Source organism: Lepidochelys olivacea (assembly GCF_965140295.1).
Source record: "Lepidochelys olivacea isolate rLepOli2 genome assembly, chromosome: 4".
NCBI lineage: Eukaryota > Metazoa > Chordata > Testudines > Cheloniidae > Lepidochelys > Lepidochelys olivacea.
Genome location: NC_140414.1, coordinates 20,761,598 through 20,781,360, shown reverse-complemented (window position 1 = coordinate 20,781,360; position 19,763 = coordinate 20,761,598). Strand labels below are relative to the sequence as shown.

Below are 19,763 nucleotides of genomic sequence, written 5' to 3'. Positions count from 1 at the left end.
GACAAGTTATAGCTAGGCCAGAGTCAGTTCTCCTGCAGAGGTCAGCGACAACTGGAATCATGTCAGATTTTTGTTTACTGGTGGTAAGGCTGATCGTTACATTTCCACTGTGTGTGTGCGCGTACCCACACGCATGAATTCGAATGCACCTTTTGTGAGTACTGAACAGTCCTGAAGACTAAAGTCCTCTCTATTTAACCACTCAGCAAGTATAGCACAGGCTATTGCTGGTCATGCTTCCGCCACACTGCCTTGCCAATGTGCCTCAACCCCAACCTGGCTGAATCGCCCCTAGTGGTGAGAAGGTAGTTCAGTCTCTATGCCCGTTCAAATCTGGGCCTTCCTGCTGAAACTGCCCACAAGAGATACTCATCCACTGCGAAATGAACCGAGACTATCAGCCCTTACTAAACTGAACATCACACAACCATCTGATCTAAGTATCTTTTGGCCACCTGGAAGGCAAAGGGTTCCATATCCCATTACCCAGGCTGATACCTACAACAAACACACAACATGCAGCCAGGTCTAACTCCCGCTTTGGCTGATCTGATGCTGTCAGATGGCACATTTTCTAGGGTGTGGACTCACTGTTTCCCAATAGAGCAGGGGTCTCAAACTCAAATGACCACGAGGGCCACATGGGGACTAGTACATTGGCCCGAGGGCCGCACCACTGACCACCCCCCAACCCACTGCCCTGGCCCCGCCCCCACTCCACCCCTTCCGTGAGGCCCCACCTCTGCCCCGCCTCTTCCAACCCCTTCCCTGGAAGATTAAGTGACTTGGCCAAAGTTATATAAGGAAGTCAGTTGTAATTGTTGGGTTCCACAATACACAATAGCAGGACTGCACAAATCTGACCTCTTCTCAGGTGGACAAATCCTTGACTTTTTGACGACTCTTATCTTATGACACCACACATTATTGAAATGATTGTTACACAATGTATAGTGTCTGACATAAAAATTGTCTGCCACAATGCATTCTACTTTTTTTGTTTTTTAAAAGTGATGTGATTTAAAAATAGATACTGCACCATAATTTTCTTTACCACCGCATTCCCTGTACTTAGAATGGGAATAACACAACTACAGGTGGGAACATCCAGTTTTTAATAAAAATGGAAGAATTAAATTAAAATAAATAATAATAATTGTTAAATTTTAGGGATCTCTTCTCAAATATCTCTAGGAACATGATTAAATATTAAGAAGGGTCAAGTATTAAGTAAAGTTTATTAAACTTCAGTGATCTTGATAGCTTTGGGATGTTGATCAGCCATGAACTCACCGCACTCAATACCTCCCCATCCCTTTAAAGCTGAAGTCAGCAATTCAAACACTTTGTTAACTAAGCCTTTTAATTTATGTAGGTTTCTTTTCCTGATAGTTTCCTGAGATCCATTCATTTTCCAGATGCATCCACTCTTCTCACAATTTAGCATGGACTGTGTAATACTAACTTACTGTGTCGGGCACTCACAGAAGAGCTCTTTTTTCCCAAACACCAAGCTGTCCTGTTTTCTCCTCCACTGATGTTACTTAGCTACATAACCTAACCTCTGGTCAAATGAATAACCCACTTTAAAGCCAGTCATAAATGAGCCTCAATCACAACCCCAAACCCAAACACCTCCACACTTTGGGGACATTTGACTCCTTATTACAACCCCAAACCCAAACACCTCCACACTTCAGGGACATTTGACTCCTTATCTGGATCAGAACTTTGCCTCTGGCCCCTAATTTTATAATTTGCTGGCCCAAATCCCCTAATCAGTGCACCCTCAGACTTTGGGGGAAGTTTGGATCCAGATGTGAACTTTTTAGCTGGGGGCCCATGTCCAATATCATACTATTGCCTGCAGATTGCTACCAGCCTCTCAGCACCCCTTCCTCCAGGGAGTGAGGGTAGAGTCAGGCCCCCCTCTTCTCACATGTCTATTGCTCCCACCGCAAAAAAGAATGGTGCATTTTCAACTCTCAGACTGCAGCTACAGATGAACTGAAACAGGAACTATTTAGCTAAGCTGAACCACTAAAGTGGAACCATTGTGGGTCTACAAACCAAAACACCAACAGACAAGATTTTGCAAACCCAAACCCAAACCCAACCTGCCACTTTGCCCCTCCCTTGCTGCACCCCTGTCAGCAATGTCTGGTCTCTAACCTCTCCCCCAGATATACTGCTTTTATAAACTACTAGCTTGGCCACTGCAGAAAGGAACATACCTTTGGAGAAATCTTAATGTGGAACAGGATATTCTGGAAGTGGTGCCCATCATTCACTTGCAGAAGAACCGTATCATCCCGACTGTCAGAACCATCATGAGCGTACCGTAGGAGTCCATTCGCCAGGTCATCCAGATGGAATACTTGGGCTGCAGAAGCTGTGTCCCCTGGAGCTTTGACCAGCTGGCCATGACGTGGAGCATCTAAAACCATCACTGCTACATCCTGGGGATTGTCATTGTCTCGAATATCAAGCAACATGTTTGTTATTGATCCAGTATCCCCTCTGCTGATAAAGAGGACTTCATTCCTTAGCACGTAGGGGGCCTGAAACATAAACACAGCTCTTAGCTGTTTGCTAAACAACAGTGCTCTAATGCTGTTGGAAGTCTGGAAGTAAGGTGTGGGGTAGGGAGATTAATTCCCTTCATGTGCTGGAAAGCCCCTATTTGTAAACAATAGGAATTCACTAACTGCACGTTTCCCCAGAAGGGTAGAACTTAAGACTATCTTGACGAATTTAATTACATTAGAAGGTGGGATTCTCACACTGCAGCAAGCTGAACAAAAAGCCTCAGGACATTTATGCATAAAGAATGTAGTTACCTGCTCACGGTCTGTATCCCCTTTGCTGCTCTGCTTGGATAGCTCAATAAGAACCTCAAGGGACAAGGCCTGGTTTTGCTAAAGTCAATGGGAACTCCGAGCAATAACTGATTTCCAGATCTTTTCCCCCTGATTTTGGTAGAGCTGCCCTAGTGCCTAGTTACAACCCTCTCGCTTGCCCAATGACCAAGAAGGAGAAGGCATCATTCCTATCAAGGAAAGGCTATAATGAGGAGGAAAACGTACATAAAAATATGACCTGAAACTTCATGGACCAGACAATGCCGCCTCCTCTTGCACATACTGGGTAATGGCTCTAGATGTAGCCCAAGAGAAGAGTGCCGCCTTTTGCATTCACCACTTCCCATTTCTGCAGCTCCTAGGCGTTCCGTGGAGGTCTCCCATACAGGTAATGACCAGGCCCACCATGCTTTGCTTTTGTAGTAAAATGAAATTGCAGTCCCAGGTGGTATGGCAACATCATTATTAATCATATTTATCATGGTAGTGCTCAGGCAGCAACCGAGATCAGGGCCGCCTTGCGTTACGCACTGTACAAGCACAGAGCAGCAGACTATCCCTGCTCCGAAGAGCTTAAAATCTACCAGACAAGACAGACAGGTTAGGGGAAGGGCATATAACGCAGATCACTGTTTCATTATAACCGGTTACGTATCTGGGTAAATGTGTTTTCTTCAGGTTTCAAGTGTCCCTTTATCTAGGAAACAGGCAACATGAACCTTTAGAAAAGGGATTTTTTTTTCTAATCAAAACCCAAAGCCAAAGAACACAGATTGTCTCCACCTGTTGTCTATTGTCACCTACTTTAAATTGCAAGCTCTTAGGGACAGAGACTATCTTTTCGTTCTGTGTGTGTATAGTGCCTTTCATCATGGGGCCCTCACCCTGGTTGGAACCTGTAGGCACAATCATAATACAACTAAATAATAATCTTAGTTTAATATCCCTCTGCTGAAATAGGGGTTCTTTTTAGAACAGCACTTCTTCTCAGACCCACTCTTTTCCTCAAAAACAAAGGTTATTAAACCGATGATATTGTCGTATAAGGAACACTGCTGCAAACGCACATGATACAGACTATGGGTACTTATCTATTCCCTGACATGCAAATTAAAAAGAAATCTAAAGGGATGGCTTCACACAGACAAATGACTCCATGTGACACCTAATGGCTGGGAGACCTCAGCTTATGTTACAGTGTCTCAGTGGAAGTGACTGAAGGGAGTAACATGGGAATGCACAGGGTTTCATTATTCTGCTGGTGAAGAAGTGAGTCTGAAGCAAAAAGCCACCTCCACTTGGCTGGGCTTTTGATCTCTTGTCCAGCAGACAAAATGAGAATTAAGCAGCACAGACTTTGGACTAAATTTGGCATGGGCATAAGTAGGTCCAACTTCCACTGAAGTCAACGGAATCATGTCTCCTTATGCGGGGACTGAATTTGGCCCATTGTCTCCAAAAGAATCGGGCAATAGCATTCTTAAACTCTTCACCTCAGCTAGTGTATGAAGTGTTTGTACAGACACAGACCCTAGGGCCCGACCCTTAGAAGTCACTGGAGTTGGAACTGACCTTCAATAGGCTTTGGTCTAGTCCTAGCTCACCTAAGTCTCTACTCTGCTTCCACTCAGACCCATGGGAGTTCTACTACTGACTTCAACAGTTATAAGACTAGGCCTGTAATGAAATATTTTCTTGCTGCGCAAAGTACAAGGCCGCCAAATAATGCTCAGACATATGTTTTATGGAAAACAAATTCTATTTATAGATTGGACCAACCCGGCTACACAACAGCTTTAACTCCAGGGCAAAGGGGTACCTAACCTCCATCTTGAAGACATTACATAACCTGGGAAGAAGTCCGGTTACAGTCCAAATTTTACCAGTTTCAAATTAGTTATCTAGTTCTTTCTTGTAAGGAGCACTGTTGAGTTGTATAAGTTATTGTGTAAGCTATTAATTTAGCCCACATAGAAAATAATGCTTAAAAGCAAGAAAACACAATCAAGATATTTAAAAAAAAAAAAATCCTCAAGTTACCATTAAAGGGCCCAACCCTGCGAGGTGCTGAATTCCTACTGACTTCACAGGATCAAGAGACTATGGGTCCCCCAAAAAGAAAAAACCTTCTCAAACTGGAGGATTTATTCCCTATCAGGAACACTAAATAGATAAATAAAATGGTCACCAATGCTATACATAGTGAGGATGTCAGTAGTTCAATGTGCCAACATTTCTGCTTTGGAGCGGTGTTGCAGCTGGTTGTGATCCTACATAATTAGCCTAAAACACAGCATAGCACTACAGCCTGAAATCTGAACCTAACTGGAGAGATTAAAGAAACTTTTATATATTTCTTAAATGACTCACGATTAAGGGTGCGGAGTCAGGCAGACAAAAGTCAACACTAAAAGACTGTGGCTCTGATTCTCAGTAACACTAAGGCTGTTTTACACTGCTTTGATGATATAAAGAGGCCTTGAAGTTTATGATTCTCATTCTCCTTTACACTGGCCAGACTGGTGTAAAACAGCCTTTGTTTAAATGAGAATCAGGTCCCATAAGAGTATAAGATGTGATTACCACTACTGATTGGCTAAGAATTGCGTACCCAGCTAATCTGTGCTAAAACATCCAATTAATTTTGTAACCCTGTCCTCCTTTCACATACTTGTTTCTCTCATCCACCTTTTATATTTTGTGTTTCAGACTGTAAGCTCTATGGGGCATGAACCTCTTTTGCTATATGTTTGTACAGCCCCTACCACCATGGGGCCTCAACTTAGTTGAGGCCTCTAGGCAATAGCAGACTACAGATATTAAGTAATAATGATAGTAAAATAATCATATACAATGGGAACACAATGGACTATAAGCTCAACATGAGTAAAAGTGGTGAGCAGTTTAAGGGGTACATAAATGACTGCAGAGACATTTAGAAATCTCTTTTGCTCTGTTTGTTCCTACTAGTCTACTTAATCAGCAGCCCGGAAGCAGACACTCTTACTACAGGCTTTCAAGTGCAAAAGATTCTCCTGTAGAGATCAATAATGACTCCGTTGAAGTGGAATAAACATCTAGATCATCCACTAACTGTAAGACTATTTTAAAAAGTAAGTGACTCTCAACCTTAACGTTAGAAGAGCTGCCGTTCTGCTATACCATAATAATTGTGCACAGCACTACAGTCCTCAGTGGCCCAAACTCTGCTCTCACTTAAACTGTTTTTACATGGTGTAATTCTATTAAATTAAATGGAGCTTCTCCTAATTCACACCCGTGTAAATGAGAGGAGAATCCAGCCCTGTGTGTCTCTGGTATATCCTCTTTGGCCTGAAGAAATTCAGATCGACTGACTTTTGCTCAGGTTCATTTGTTATTGTTACAAGATACCAAGTTTCTCTTGTAAATTTAAAATCTATATAAAAAAAATCAGGGATTTCTTCAGCTTTGTTATATTACCTGTGTCGACAGTGCTTGCACGGTGATCATCTCTAACTGGGAGAAGAACCGCTGGTCGCTGACCTTCAAGGAAAACTGACCTTTCCTAAACAAGTCCCCCGCATAAAAATAGAATAATATTAATGGATGAAATGTGCTTGTGGAACAGAAGAAAGACAAAATACTATATATTCAAAGAGGAATGAGTAGATTAGTGGCAGGTGAACTTAATACTTCTGCAATTAGGTTTATATAGTATCTTCAGTAAAGTGCATTCACAGTACATAATATACTCCAATTTCCCTTTGCCTATTATTATCTACAGTAAACCAGTATGTCCAAAATTCAAAAAACTAGTCTCCATTAAAGAATACTGGGTGGGATTTTCAAAAGCACTGAAGTGACTTTTTGAAGACCACGCAGAAAGAAATCTCTAGCTCAATAGAAAACCACATGCTCCTGCCCCTTCTCTCATCAGAATTAGCTTACATTTTTAAGTGCTTTGAGATTCTGACATGAAGAGTGCTCTGAAAGTAAAAAATTATTATTGACAACAATGGGCCAAATTCTGCTCTTAGTTACACAGGTGTAAAACTGGAATAACTCCACTGATTCCAGCCCACACACTAGAGCTTATTCTGGTTGCAGGGTGGTGTAACCGAGTGTGGAATTTGGCGCTCAGTCTCATTCAGGCACATATGAGTGGCAGTCAGTAGATGCAATTTCCTCAAACATTACAGATCTGAACACACCCAGGTACTATACACGAAGTAAGGGAACATACTGTCAGGACCTAAAAAGCAAGAGCATGACGTCAGCAGTGGCTAAGCGCAGGTCATGCTGGGATGTGGATCTACATAATTATTTGAATATTTTCCTGTCGGTATCAAATAACTATGTATCACAACCACCCTTAAAACATCAACATTTACCGCCACCATCACCGTATCCCAAGCATGGGAGCTACACTTGCTCCCACTGAATCCAACAGCAAACTCTCATTCAATTAAACGGAAGCTGGAGCATAGTTCTCTCCTATTCTAAACACGGAGTGAAATGTGCGGCCTGTGATACCATGGTACAGCAACTTTGGTACTGTGATGGAAACATTGCAATGCGCCTCACAGAAAGCAGTTTCGGTGCTGTGCCGACTGACAGGTGAGTAACTCTTCGAGACGCATCCATTGTTGCGAGACCAAGAGATCAAAACAAAGACACACTCAGTCACCTGGATTTCTCTTTGCTGTGCACAAAGCGGACTCTCTTCTCCTTCACATCCTTCCAACTGAAGTGGTCACCTTTGTCCAGTTGCACATCTTTCCCATTCTCCATTATCACTAGCCTGCCATTGGTGGGAGAGCGGACCACATGGAACAGCAGCTCTCCATCTTGGTCACCCAGGTCACGTGCATCCATGAAGGACAAGTTTAGTGGCTTTACCCCACCAATCCCTACTGTGAGTGAACCATTCACCTGGGGAGCAGACATATCTGTACTGGCTAGAAACAAGGGAAAAACGTCATTAATACCTAATGACAGGTTTCAGAGTAACAGCCGTGTTAGTCTGTATTCGCAAAAAGAAAGGGAGTACTTGTGGCACCTTAGAGACTAACCAATTTATTACCAGCAGGAGAGTGAGTTTGGGGCGGGGGGGGGGAGGGTGAGAAAAAACCTGGATTTGTGCTGGAAATGGCCCAACTTGATGATCACTTTAGATAAGCTATTACCAGCAGGACAGTGGGGTGGGAGAGGTATTGTTTCATGATCTCTGTGTGTATATAATGTCTGCTGCAGTTTCCACAGTATGCATCCGATGAAGTGAGCTGTAGCTCACGAAAGCTCATGCTCAAATGAATTGGTTAGTCTCTAAGGTGCCACAAGTACTCCTTTTCTTTTTATTAATACCTAAGACATGCTCTCACTACATAATCAGAGGCAATGTTTATTTGTCTCTCTGTCCTCCTAGACGTGCATGTTTGCTGCTGCCCTCTGCTAGATACTAGACCAGACTCACCTAATATCACTCTCATTACTGGAGGACACAGTGGTCTAGAGGAATGACCACAGAGTAGAGTATCAGGAGGGACCGATTTCTAATCCAGGTTCTGCCACAGACTGTGTGAGCTCAGACAAGACACTTCTTATCTCTGTATCCCTATCTGTAAAATGGGAACAACCACCCTTACTGATCTACCCTTCAGAGGTATTAATTAGTTCATGTCTACATGGTGCTTTGTACATATAAAATGCTATGTATCATTGTTGCCTCAGTAATGTATTTTTTCCACATGGTTTTATTCTGCATCCACGAATGATGGGAGACGGGGCTGCGGGGAACATGCTGCAGCTGAAGAGAATTATCCCTAACTATACAAATTAACTTTACTTGGAATGCCAGCTGCATGCATTTTCCTGAAAAGAAACATTACAGAGAACTAGCTTTCTACTCCTTTTAATAGCCAGTCCGTGAACAGCATGGAGTGTCTGTACAAAACTTGAGTTTCAAAAATACTACTAAACAAGTGCTACCTCTCGACCCAAAAACCTGTCAGAAAAACACCAGTTAAGTTCCCTTATCCACCATGGGAGGAACTCACCTTCACACACTCTGGTCCTGGTGTTGCCATAAAAACCATGAGCACAGTAAGAAACACAAAGCTTGTTCTTCAGAAACATGGTGGCATCACAGAGGTGGCACTCACTGGCATTGTCACACTCCAAGCATCCCACGGGGCAAGCTGAGATGGATGGGAAGGCACAACCTCATCAGGCACCACAAACAATGCAAGAACTGATATGTGCAGGTGTCCCAGTTCTTAGATTAGGAAACAACTACTCCCATTACTACCTTGCCTAATGGTAAAAAATGACCCAAACTGTATCTACAAGTGCTAACACACCCACTCACAAATACACAGAGAGTGGTGTCCTTGGTAGGAAGCTTTTACCAGTGTGAGATTCATTGCTGGTTCTACTAGTATTCCCCCATTTAACATAGGAAAGCTCTCTCACACTGACAATCTTTCAAAACAGAAGAATGTTTTAAGTGGAACCATGGTTAGCTTTGCACAAGTGAAAAATCTGGCCGTGCACTCAGATCCTGCACAACTAGCTAATCTGAACGTACAGGAGAAAGCTATAACAGAGTGGATCTATTACATAACAGTGAATATTATTTTCATTATGGGCAAATGTCATAAGTAGAGGTTCACTAAAACCAGAGTTGCTGTTTGCATGGAATTTCACTCTATCCAAACTCATCGTAAGTGGGTTCTAGGGTAGGCATAGCCTATTCCTTAATTCTCAATCTGATTTCACCGAGTCAGCAATGAGTTTCATATCACTGCATATCAATGGTGCTCTCTGTTTGCCTAAACCACCATGTGAGAATTAACAGTTCACAGTGTTTAAAGAGTTGCACCCTCAATCCCATCCCACCTTCTCACCCCAGTTCTGTTCACCTGTGCATTTCTGTTCTGCACGGTCTGCATAATATCGCTTCCCACAGTCCAGGACACAGTGTGTTTGCAAGAGGAAAAAGGGAGCTTCACAACGAGCGCACTCATTTGGATGGTGACACTGGAGGCAATGGTCATCACATCCTGAAAACCATTTGCAAAACCAAAACAATTAACTACCATCTATGTACTAGCAACTAGACCTTTTATGGCTGCCTGCACAAAAGCGAGATATGCCTAGGTCTACGACATTAATACCTATATGTCTAAAGAGACACATTGCGTGTAGGGGGTTTGGAGGCTGACGTTAGGGCATGCCTTCAGAATCAAAAACTTGCTATACACACAAATGAGAATTAGAGAGAGACTGAAAAACAAACTAGGGAAGCATGGCACCGTACTGATAGCTAGAAGCAGTTTCACAGAGACTTACGTTGGCATGTGTCTGATTCCCTGTAGAAAGCTAATGGGCACTGTTCAACACAGGCCCCATCCTGCAGAATGTAGCCATCCATGCACTGCAGACAGTCAGTCCTTGCGGGGCCTTTACAAGCATTACAGCTCCAGTCACACTCTGGAATCAAGAAAACACCAAAACGTCTGTGTGCACATCCAGCACTGTACACGCGTTTAACACATTAGGCAGCTGTCCGCTGTGGAAGCCTAATCCCTAGCAGCAAAGGGTAAAGCAAGGACAGTGTAATAGATGTAAAATAAGAAAGATTTCTAGTATGGGGCCTTCTTCTAACAACAGGAATTCCCCTCTTCGGCTTCACATTCCCTAATTACGTTAAACACAGGTATTGTTCAGTGTTTGGACCTGCTTATCAGTGATGCAGCTTTGCAGCCAGAGAAGTCTGCTCTTGTCCCTTAGGCACCAGTAGGTCCTTATTTGCCAATGCTAAGCATTAGTATTTATCCACATAAATCCTCAATCTCTTATCTTGCACAGACTGGAACTGCTGGGATGCCGAAAGCTTTCCCAGTTCAAACTAACCAAAGAGGAAGGTCACTCACTGAAGAGAGTCCTCAGGCCAGAAACATAGCAAATACAGTTAGGCCCAATTCCACCTGCAGATTCCCAGGCATGGCTCCTGCCGCCTTTAGTGGAGACCGCGTGCATGTGTCCGTGTCCGCCAGGGCATAATATGACCTATAATATTATTATTTATCGTACAGTAGCACCTCGATCAGGGCATCGTGGTGCTAGGCCCTGTACAAATACATCATTCAAGACAATCCCCGCTCTCAAAAGCTTATAGTCTAAGTAGACAAGATGGACAATGAGGAGGAGGGGAAACAAAGGCCTAGGACGGTGAGGTGACTTGCCCAGTGTCACATGGTAGATCTGTGGCAGACATGTAGAACACTCTCAGTCCAGTGCCCTGTACACTGCTTCTCTACAGTACTGAAATATCATCAGACTCTCACTGCCTAGTTAAACGAAGCATAGAGAGAGCCAGTCAGAAATAACTATCTAATAACAATTGATTTGCAATACTGCTTTGAATGGTGGTGGTAGACGATAAGGCTACATCGTCCTCAAACTACATTTCCAGTACGGAATATTATCTAGGAGAGTTTTGGAAATCTCTCAAGTCTTCTAAATCTTTCTCAGTATTTGTTGTTGTTGGTCAGAGATGTCGTATTTATAAGCCAGAGATACTCAGGTCAATATACAAGACCCTACATGCACTCAAGACAAAAAGATTTAAAACGTTAACCTCATTCATTATTCCATTGAGTGGCGACTGAAAGAATTGCTAAACCCGACCCTTGGAAAGTTTGATGGCTCACTTACTAAATCATTTACAAAGGAAGGGTTTGCAATAATCTTGAGGATTTTTTTTTTAACTGAAAACTGAAGTATGTGACAGAGGGCGGCTGAAAAAAGATAACAGAAAAAAATCTGTTCAGTAATAGACCCCCTAAGCAGACCATTCTGCAGCCATCCTAATGGCTATTTTTAAATAGAAAATATGCGTTTTTCACCTCTGCAAGTCTTGGTGGAGAAATCAAGATAATACTGCTGAGTGCAGTTTTCATACTGACATTCACCAAACAACAGAACCTTGGCTGAGTCTCTGCATGATGTACAACCCATGGCCGATTCACAACCCAAACAGTGGACACTGCAAGCTGTAGAGAAATTAAGAACAAAAAAAATCACTGCAATTACTGAAGCACTAGCCAAATGAGGTTAGATTTACCTGAAGCGCCACTATTCAATGTTCTCTTGGAGAATCTGCTGGGGTAACTCTTCATAGCTTTCCCTGCTTACCATCCCCAAGCCCTGCTTCATGGCTACCCTCCATCTATCCAAAAGGGAGTTCTGGACATATCTCCACATAGGACTTAATGTTGCTCTGAGTGTCTACCAATCCTTGGAGGTTTTTAAGGCCTGGCTTGCCACTTGAGAGCAATTTAAAATATTGCTTTCTCCCAGATGGACAAAGTTTGCGTACTAATAATCTGATGAACCACCAGAGTCAAACATGGAACTTGGAATTCAAATCCCTGTATCCAGGTGTTCTTAAAGCATTTTTCTCCTTTCACCTTGAGTAACTTAAATTTAACCCGTCCAGTTCTTATTCATAGACTCAGAGTTCTGAAGGCCAGAAGGAACCATCAGGATCATCTAGTCTAACCTCTGCATAACACAGGCCATAGAATTTCACCTAAGTGTTTCACCAAGTGTTTTACATTTTGCTCGAAATGTGGGATGTCGTGGAGTTTACAGAAACAGGAAGCAAAATCTGACGGTTCAGCTGGACAAGGTGCAACACCCAGAGGTTCAAAATATTTTGCTCCAGGATGTTGGGAGTCTGAATTTCTCAGCATGATGCAGGTGCATTCAACATGAATGGCACAGCTCTTGACTATCCTTGACAGAACAAGGAGCAATGGTCTCAAGTTGCAGTGGGGGAGGTCTAGGTTGGATCCTAGGAAAAAGTATTACACTAGGAGGGGTGGTGAAGCACTGGAATGGGTTACCTAGGGAGGTGGTGAAATCTCCATCCTTGGAAGTTTTTAAGGCCTGGCTTGACAAAGCCCTGGCTGGGATGATTTAGTTGGGGATTGGTCCTGCTTTGAGCAGGGGGTTGGACTAGATGGCCTCCTGAGGTCTTTTCCAACCCTGATATTCTATGTTTCTATGATCCCACAGCAAAACTTTAATAGCAAAGTGCTACAAAAGAGTGGAAAGCAACTTTGGGTACGTCTCCACAGACAAAAAAAAAAACAGCAGTGAATCTCAGAGCCTGGGTCAACTGATCCGAGCTCAAAGAGCTCGCGCAGGGGGTGGCTAAAATAGCTGTGTAGATGTTTGGCCTCAGACTGGAGACCCTCCCCACCTCATCAGCTTTCAGAGACCAGGCTCCAGCCCAAGCCCAAACGTCAGCACGGCTATTTTTAGCCCTGCAGTGCAAGCCCAAGTCAGTTGACCCATGCTCTGAGTCTTGCTGCTACAGGTCTTTTCTGCCATGTAGACGTACCCCTCATAGCATCTAGCCGATGTACAGAGAGAGTCCACTATGGCACTGACCTGCCGTACTCTTAATGGTGAGCGATCACTTGGAGTGGTACAGTGCACATCAAAAGCCATATTTTCAGAAACACACATGCAAAAATCATGTGGATTTCCACACCTAACCTGCATGTACAGTTACCAAAGCCGTGCTAGCAAATGCAACAATTAGGCGTACAAACGGTCAGCTCGAAACAGAACTGATTCTTTGAGCACGCAATTATCTCAAACACAATCCTGGCATTTGCTCATGCAAATACAAGTACAATTTTATGCACACAATCATGCAGGCACATTTCTGGAAATATGGCCCCATAAGTCCAAAGGATCAAGCTCGACTGGTTGTTTTTATGGTCAAAAGTTCTCACGGGCTTGAGAATGAGTTCAGTGTGGCTGGGAAGTAGAGATCTATGAAACTCAATGGTTCTTATTTAGGGGGGTGTATGTGCACTTGTTCTTGGTTCAAGTTCACTTTGAGTTCTAAATCTGAAAAACTCAAAGCACAGATTAGCTGTAAATACCTATTTTTTCCTGGTGTCTTGTTGAAACTAGGAGAAACCACCCATTTTGTCACTTGTGACATCTGAGCTAATGATTTGTTGCTATATAGTCCAAAAATGTCATACAACTCTGCAGCTCCTGGGAGAGAACGTGTCTCCAAGAATACATGTACATTGCAGCTGGAAGTGTCATTTCCAGGTTGGGTAGATATACATGAACTGGCTTTGATGAAGGGCACTCAGAACAGCAGTGTGGCCCCAGCAGTGTGGGTGACAGTTCAGGCTAGTCACCTGACTACTTATCTAGGGTCAAGGATCGGATTGTAATTGGGCAGCTAAACTATGTTGCCATGGCTACACTGCTATTTTTGGCAAGCTAGCTCAGTCAAAGCTACCCTGTGTACATCAATCTGAAATTACACCTCTAGCGGTAACATAGACGTACCCTAAAGAAAAGTCTATTTAAAGAATCTAATACCTATTTATAAATGCACCAGCACTTGTCTCATTTCACTGGTCCTTACAAAGGTGTGGTGATCATTAATTTAGTTTTTCTCAAGTATCTTTAGATAAAAAAGTCATGAATTAGAAGACCCATGAATGATAAAAGATTTGTGGAGTTCAAAACACGTCGTGGTCACACGATCCAAAAAGACTGCTCCCAAAGGGGAAAACAAAAGCTGCATTTAAAAACAAGTACATGCCATTTCTTTTATCAGCATTGCTCTGCAACAATGTTTTTAGATGCATACCACTTTTGTGAAAAGCTTCTTAAGTTTGCGTCGTCGTTTCTCTACAAACACTCCAGTAGACATATCGAGAGCAAAGGAGTACATAGCTCTACTTCACATTCCTTTGATTTAATCTAAGGTATTTTCAAAACTATGGGTTCTTCAAAAGTGTAGTGAAATCAAAACAAATAGGGGAGGAGGGAAAGAGACCAAAGATTCTGATTAAACTTTTGTTGTTATCTCTACCTGGTAGTTGTCCAACAGAGCAGATCAATCTATTTCTAGATGAGTTATCACTAACATTGCACCTGAACAGGTCTGAGTGCCCCCTGAAATTACACAAATTCTACACATCAACACACTCTGCCATAAGGCTCTCATTAGTTTTCACCAGCCACAAATTTTACATACAATAAAGAAGTTATTTGCAAACTGGGAGATGAGACGTGTGTGGTTGGAATGAGACTGTTTACAGAAATAAACGTCTCACTCAAGTTTGGGTGCTAGAACTGTATTCAGCAAGGGCTTGTGACTGGACTAGTGAATGGACAGCCCAAGGGGAGAAACAGATATTTAGCACATCCACAGAAGACTATCCAGGAGTTTGGCACAACACTGAGGCTTGGCAAGCCTTTCTACTTGGAAAGCAGGTTTTCTGGAGAAGTTAATAAGAGTGGAATCCACTTTGTGTTCATAAGCTTCGATCCTGCTGAGCAGTCTGGTCCCAACCCAGCAAAGTACTGAAACACATACTTGGACTGACTCATTAAAGCAAATGGGACTATTTACATGCTTGAAGTTAAGCACATGTTTAAGAGCTTTGCTGGATTGTAGCTAGAGTGCTAAGCACCTTGCAGAAGTCTGCCCAATCAGAATGGTAGCATTTTGCACTGGCATAAATGACCAGACCTGTACAAGGCAGTAGGCAATTAGGCCCTTGTTCTGTATAGTCACTGTTGCATGTATAGCGATGCTCCTTAATTATTAAGTCTAGTTCAAGGTCTTCATAATGTCACCAACAGCATTTTCCTGACAGTTACAAGCTTTTCATGATGGGACAGACTGGATCAAGAAGCCAAGAAACCATTTGCAAGGGCACTCTGAAGAGGAGGGAGTGTTTGGCAGGAGACACTTACGTTTGCAGGTCCAGCTCTCATCCCTGTAGTATCCCAGGAAACAGGCTGAGGTACACATGCCAGTGTGGGACAAAACGAGGCTGGAGTCACAGGAAGAGCAGGAGAAAGGACCTCCGCCACTGCAGGTTTTGCACGAGGGGTGACACTCTGAGAGGGCAAAAAGAATGAAAACACCGTTCACGCAAAAGCAAATCTTCAAGCAGGCTGTAAAGGTTCTTTACAAGAGCACATCACCAGACTGATCCTCAGAGTGCAGAGCACCCACCATTCCTACATGCACACATGTTCTCGCTGTGGGATTTCTTGCTTTCCTAACTGTCCTGTAAGTAAAGAACTGTGCCCTCATTAAATGTAAAGGGCCAGATCCATCACTGACTAAGTGGACAGAGAAATCCATAGAGATACCCACCTTATTCAAGGTTGAATTTGGCCCAAGGCAATGTTAGGGATCTTAAAAGCTCACCCTAAATTTAATATGCACTTTGACATAGCTTGAACAACAGAACGTTTTGGGTAATTCATGAAACCTTTACACCCAAAGGCAGAAATGCTCTATCTAAACTTGGCTTTCCAGGAGGAAGGAATCCCCCCCTCCCTCCAAGAGGCATGCCCCACTAGATGACATATTATAGCGCTACCGGGTGAAACACACTACCTGGAAGGCTAAGACAAAGCTAAGAAACACAGTTAATATTTCTGTCAGTGTGGAGCTAGGTAAGTAATGATACAGCGACCTTGTAACTAAATCTTGGGCCAGTAGAGAGAAGTTTTTGCAATGCTGATCTTGTACATTTAGTCTGGATTAGGCAGTGCCCATCTCATGCAAAGAGGCCAGATTGGACATTTAAATATATAATGTTTCTTCTTTTGGTCTCTTTCTCGTCTATCAGTCCCTAATATACTTTGTCTCATGTAAGATGAACTGGGCTTTGACAAGCTCTGGGTGGACATGCTGGAGTTCTCATAGGAAACGGATTTATGTCCTCTTGAGAAAGGCAAAACGGTATGAAGAAGCCTGCAAAGAAAGTGCCACTCAAGCACCAGCAGGTACCACGATGGGCAAAAAAGGGCTAATGGCCCAGAAGGCACAAGGCACCATCAGAATGCTACCACCAACACTGCTGGCTGACCGCCGACAACACACTACCCCCACAGACCGAGGAGTCAGGCTAGCTTTTCTGGAGCCGGCTCGTTCTCTCTGGGACAGGCCGGAATTACTGCCTCTGGCAATGCTGATTCAGCGAGAGCCTCAGTCAACTGCAAGGAAGTTCTAAAAACTGGGATAATACTCAGCTTCCGGCGGCAGGTTTTCTGTTGGATTCCTAAGAGCACAGATAAAAGATCCCGCTTCACGATGTAACAACCTTCCTCATTTGAGATCCTACCGTAGACTAATGCAGGGTCCTGTGCCCAGTTGACGTCCATACACAGAGTGAAGTCCGTGAGAGTTTTGCCATTAACTTCAATGGGGCCTGGATTTCACCATAGTGTACCAGTAGTTCCCGTCTTAGTGAACAGAATTTGTTTTTTCTCCTCTTGGCACATGCCTAGAAGCTCCCCTGGACAATCAAGCTCCTAACATTGTGCTACCACCACAAGAGCAGAAGAGACATAGCAGCTTAGCGAAGGACATCTGAAGTGACCCCTCTTTAACGTGTTCCTTGAATATGGAAAATCTTTGAGTCCCACCTACCTGAAAACAACCCCCAGAAGTGACATCACTGCATCAGCCAAAACTGAATGGATGAGGCGGGGACCTTTCGCAAGACTGACACAGAACCACACTCCCACCCCCCTTCTCCCCACAAACTTCCTGCTATCTGCAGTATATTAACTAGTATTCTTTGTGTAACAGCAGTGCTTGGGGGCTCGGCACAGTACGAAGACATACGGTCCCTACCTCAAAGACAGCTTCCCATTTAACAACAGACAAAGGGCGGGAGAGGAAACAGGAGGACAGAGAGGTGCAGCGACTTGCACAGCCACGCTTGAAACAGAGATTTCCTGAAATCTAGCTCAGCGCCTTGTCCACTGGCCTCTCAAGAGAAGCAATTCCAAGGGAGCAGCTGGGCAGATCTCACCACTAAGCTCCACCTCCAGATGTTACTCACTTTTACAAACTCCGCTTTCTGCATAGGATCCCACGGGACAGTCAGGAACACAGCGATCCCTCAGCAGCAAGTGACGGGCGTTCTGACACTTCAAGCAGACGCTGCCCGTGTCGTGGAGATCAGCCACGCACTGGTGACACAAAGGATGACAGTCTAAAGAGAAAAGAAATAGGGGGTACCAATGAAGGAGGCTTCTGACCATCATCTCGCAAAACAGCCCTGCTCAGAGACAACGGCACTGAGAGAGCACAAGGAATATATTTCGGAAAAGTAACATTAAGAGCACTTTGCATGCACAACTCTCATTCGGAGCAAAAAGGGATCAGGGGCTAAGACTGTCCTTATGAAGGTTTGCAAGAGGCATTATCAGCAAATATTAGGCCCACCTCCTCCCCAATTTTTACTGTGTGTTATTTTCAGGCACTGTGGTGCTGCAGCTTTTTACTTAGCATCAGACAGCGCGCACACTGCTTGAACGTTCTTGAGCTGCCTTTTGCTGAATTCAAGTGTCCTCCCCACTTCCCCCCTAATGGGCGAAGATGGTTCAAAGCTCTCTCCTAAAAAAAAAAAAAAGGCACTTTTTTTTTTCTTTCTAAGATTAATCTTTCTAAAAAGGATGCTGCTGGCTGTACAGATTCTATGCTCCCAAAAAAGCATGATCGGAGCAAGTGGATCAATTTTCTCCTGCGGTTCACATTGCCCAGGTTTTCCCACCCGGCACTCCCAAAAGGATTAGCCAGCCTTACAAACCTCTTTTTCAGCAGCACACCAATTAATGGCTCCTGACCTTCCCCTGAACCTTGAGAGCTTCAAAAGGTTTTACAGCAAACCTTTTGTACATATATAAGGACAATGCAAGGTACCCTGGAAGCCAAATTAATCCTCATTACAGTAATTCAGAAAATTACCAGGGAAATGATGGCCGTCTTGAAAGAAATGTAATAATGAGATTTCTACTGAGAACTAACCTTTCTGTCCTTTGTCTCTCCTGAAACTTTCATTGAGAATTGTAGTGTTTTGATTCTAAAGAACGAGGCTGGGATTTTCAAAGGAGCCTAAGAGAGTTAGGCCCCCATTTCCATTGGGGTAGGGATGCTTAACTCCCTTAGGCTCCTTTGAAAATCTCAGTCTGAATTCTTCCCCGGGTTACACATGCACAAGTCTTCCTGAATTCAGGGGGAGCTCTGTGCACGTGCAGCCGAGGGCAAAATTTAATGCAGGAAGTATACAGTATTTCAGATCATTCAGGTAGCTGCATACTTCATCCCCTAACCTACTACATATTTCATTCCCTGAGACTCTGGCATAAGGTGCTAGTATTTTGCGTCATGAACTTTTTAAGCAGTGTGGTGCATGCACTTTGGGTCAATATTGTTTATTTATTTATTTTAGTGCCTAAAGAGCGCTGAGCACCCCTATGGTAATGGCCGGCAGCGTAAAACCCTATGAAAGGCAACATAAAACCCTAAGAACATAGAAGACACAGCCCTGGCCCCAAAGAAGCAATCTTACAGATAGGGACCTAACAACCAAAGGGAAAGGAGAACAAATGTTATGGCTAAGATCATGAAATTGCTTTTTCTAAGAACATATGTTTCTTGATAGTAAAGATCAAGTAATGCCTGTAGTGTGCCATGATTCACAATGGAAAACCTCATCCATCCTGCATACACAGCATGCAAGGGTTAGTGTATTGTGTGCTTCAGAATCCTGTGTGTGAAAAGAACTAATAAAATATCACGCAAAGCTTCACACTACACTCTGTGTAATGCCATATATTTGTAGTATGCTAAGGCCCTGATCCTGCAATGAACTCAGAGTGGATAGAACCTGTACCCCCATGTATTCCCCCCGAAGTCAGAGGTGGTTGGCATGATCCCAGATGTCTTATCCTGCAGAGTTTATGGCGGGATCAGGGACTAAGGTTCCATACATATGATTATATATGTTGGTATGTTGTATGTAATTTATGTGGGATAGTTTTTTGTTTTTGTTTTTT

At 43.4% G+C, this 19,763-nt stretch overlaps 1 protein-coding gene across 5 annotated transcripts in view; it reads right to left on the bottom strand.

Moving 5' to 3' along the window:
• The window catches only part of FRAS1 (Fraser extracellular matrix complex subunit 1), a 308,408-nt gene that overhangs the window by 102,180 nt on the left and 186,465 nt on the right, over positions 1-19,763 (bottom strand). For all 5 annotated transcript variants that reach the window (XR_014711451.1, XM_084627181.1, XM_084627178.1 and 2 more), the window contains 9 exons: positions 17,765-17,917; positions 15,654-15,800; positions 11,753-11,899; positions 10,194-10,334; positions 9,764-9,904; positions 8,900-9,040; positions 7,531-7,801; positions 6,324-6,408; positions 2,235-2,561 (listed from right to left, as the gene is read on the bottom strand). Coding sequence is in view for 4 of the 5 variants with exons in the window: in XM_084627181.1 (XP_084483307.1) it covers positions 2,235-2,561; positions 6,324-6,408; positions 7,531-7,801; positions 8,900-9,040; positions 9,764-9,904; positions 10,194-10,334; positions 11,753-11,899; positions 15,654-15,800; positions 17,765-17,917 (1,553 nt within the window). In the remaining variant the exon portion in view is untranslated. The remainder of the gene's footprint in view (positions 1-2,234; positions 2,562-6,323; positions 6,409-7,530; positions 7,802-8,899; positions 9,041-9,763; positions 9,905-10,193; positions 10,335-11,752; positions 11,900-15,653; positions 15,801-17,764; positions 17,918-19,763) is intronic.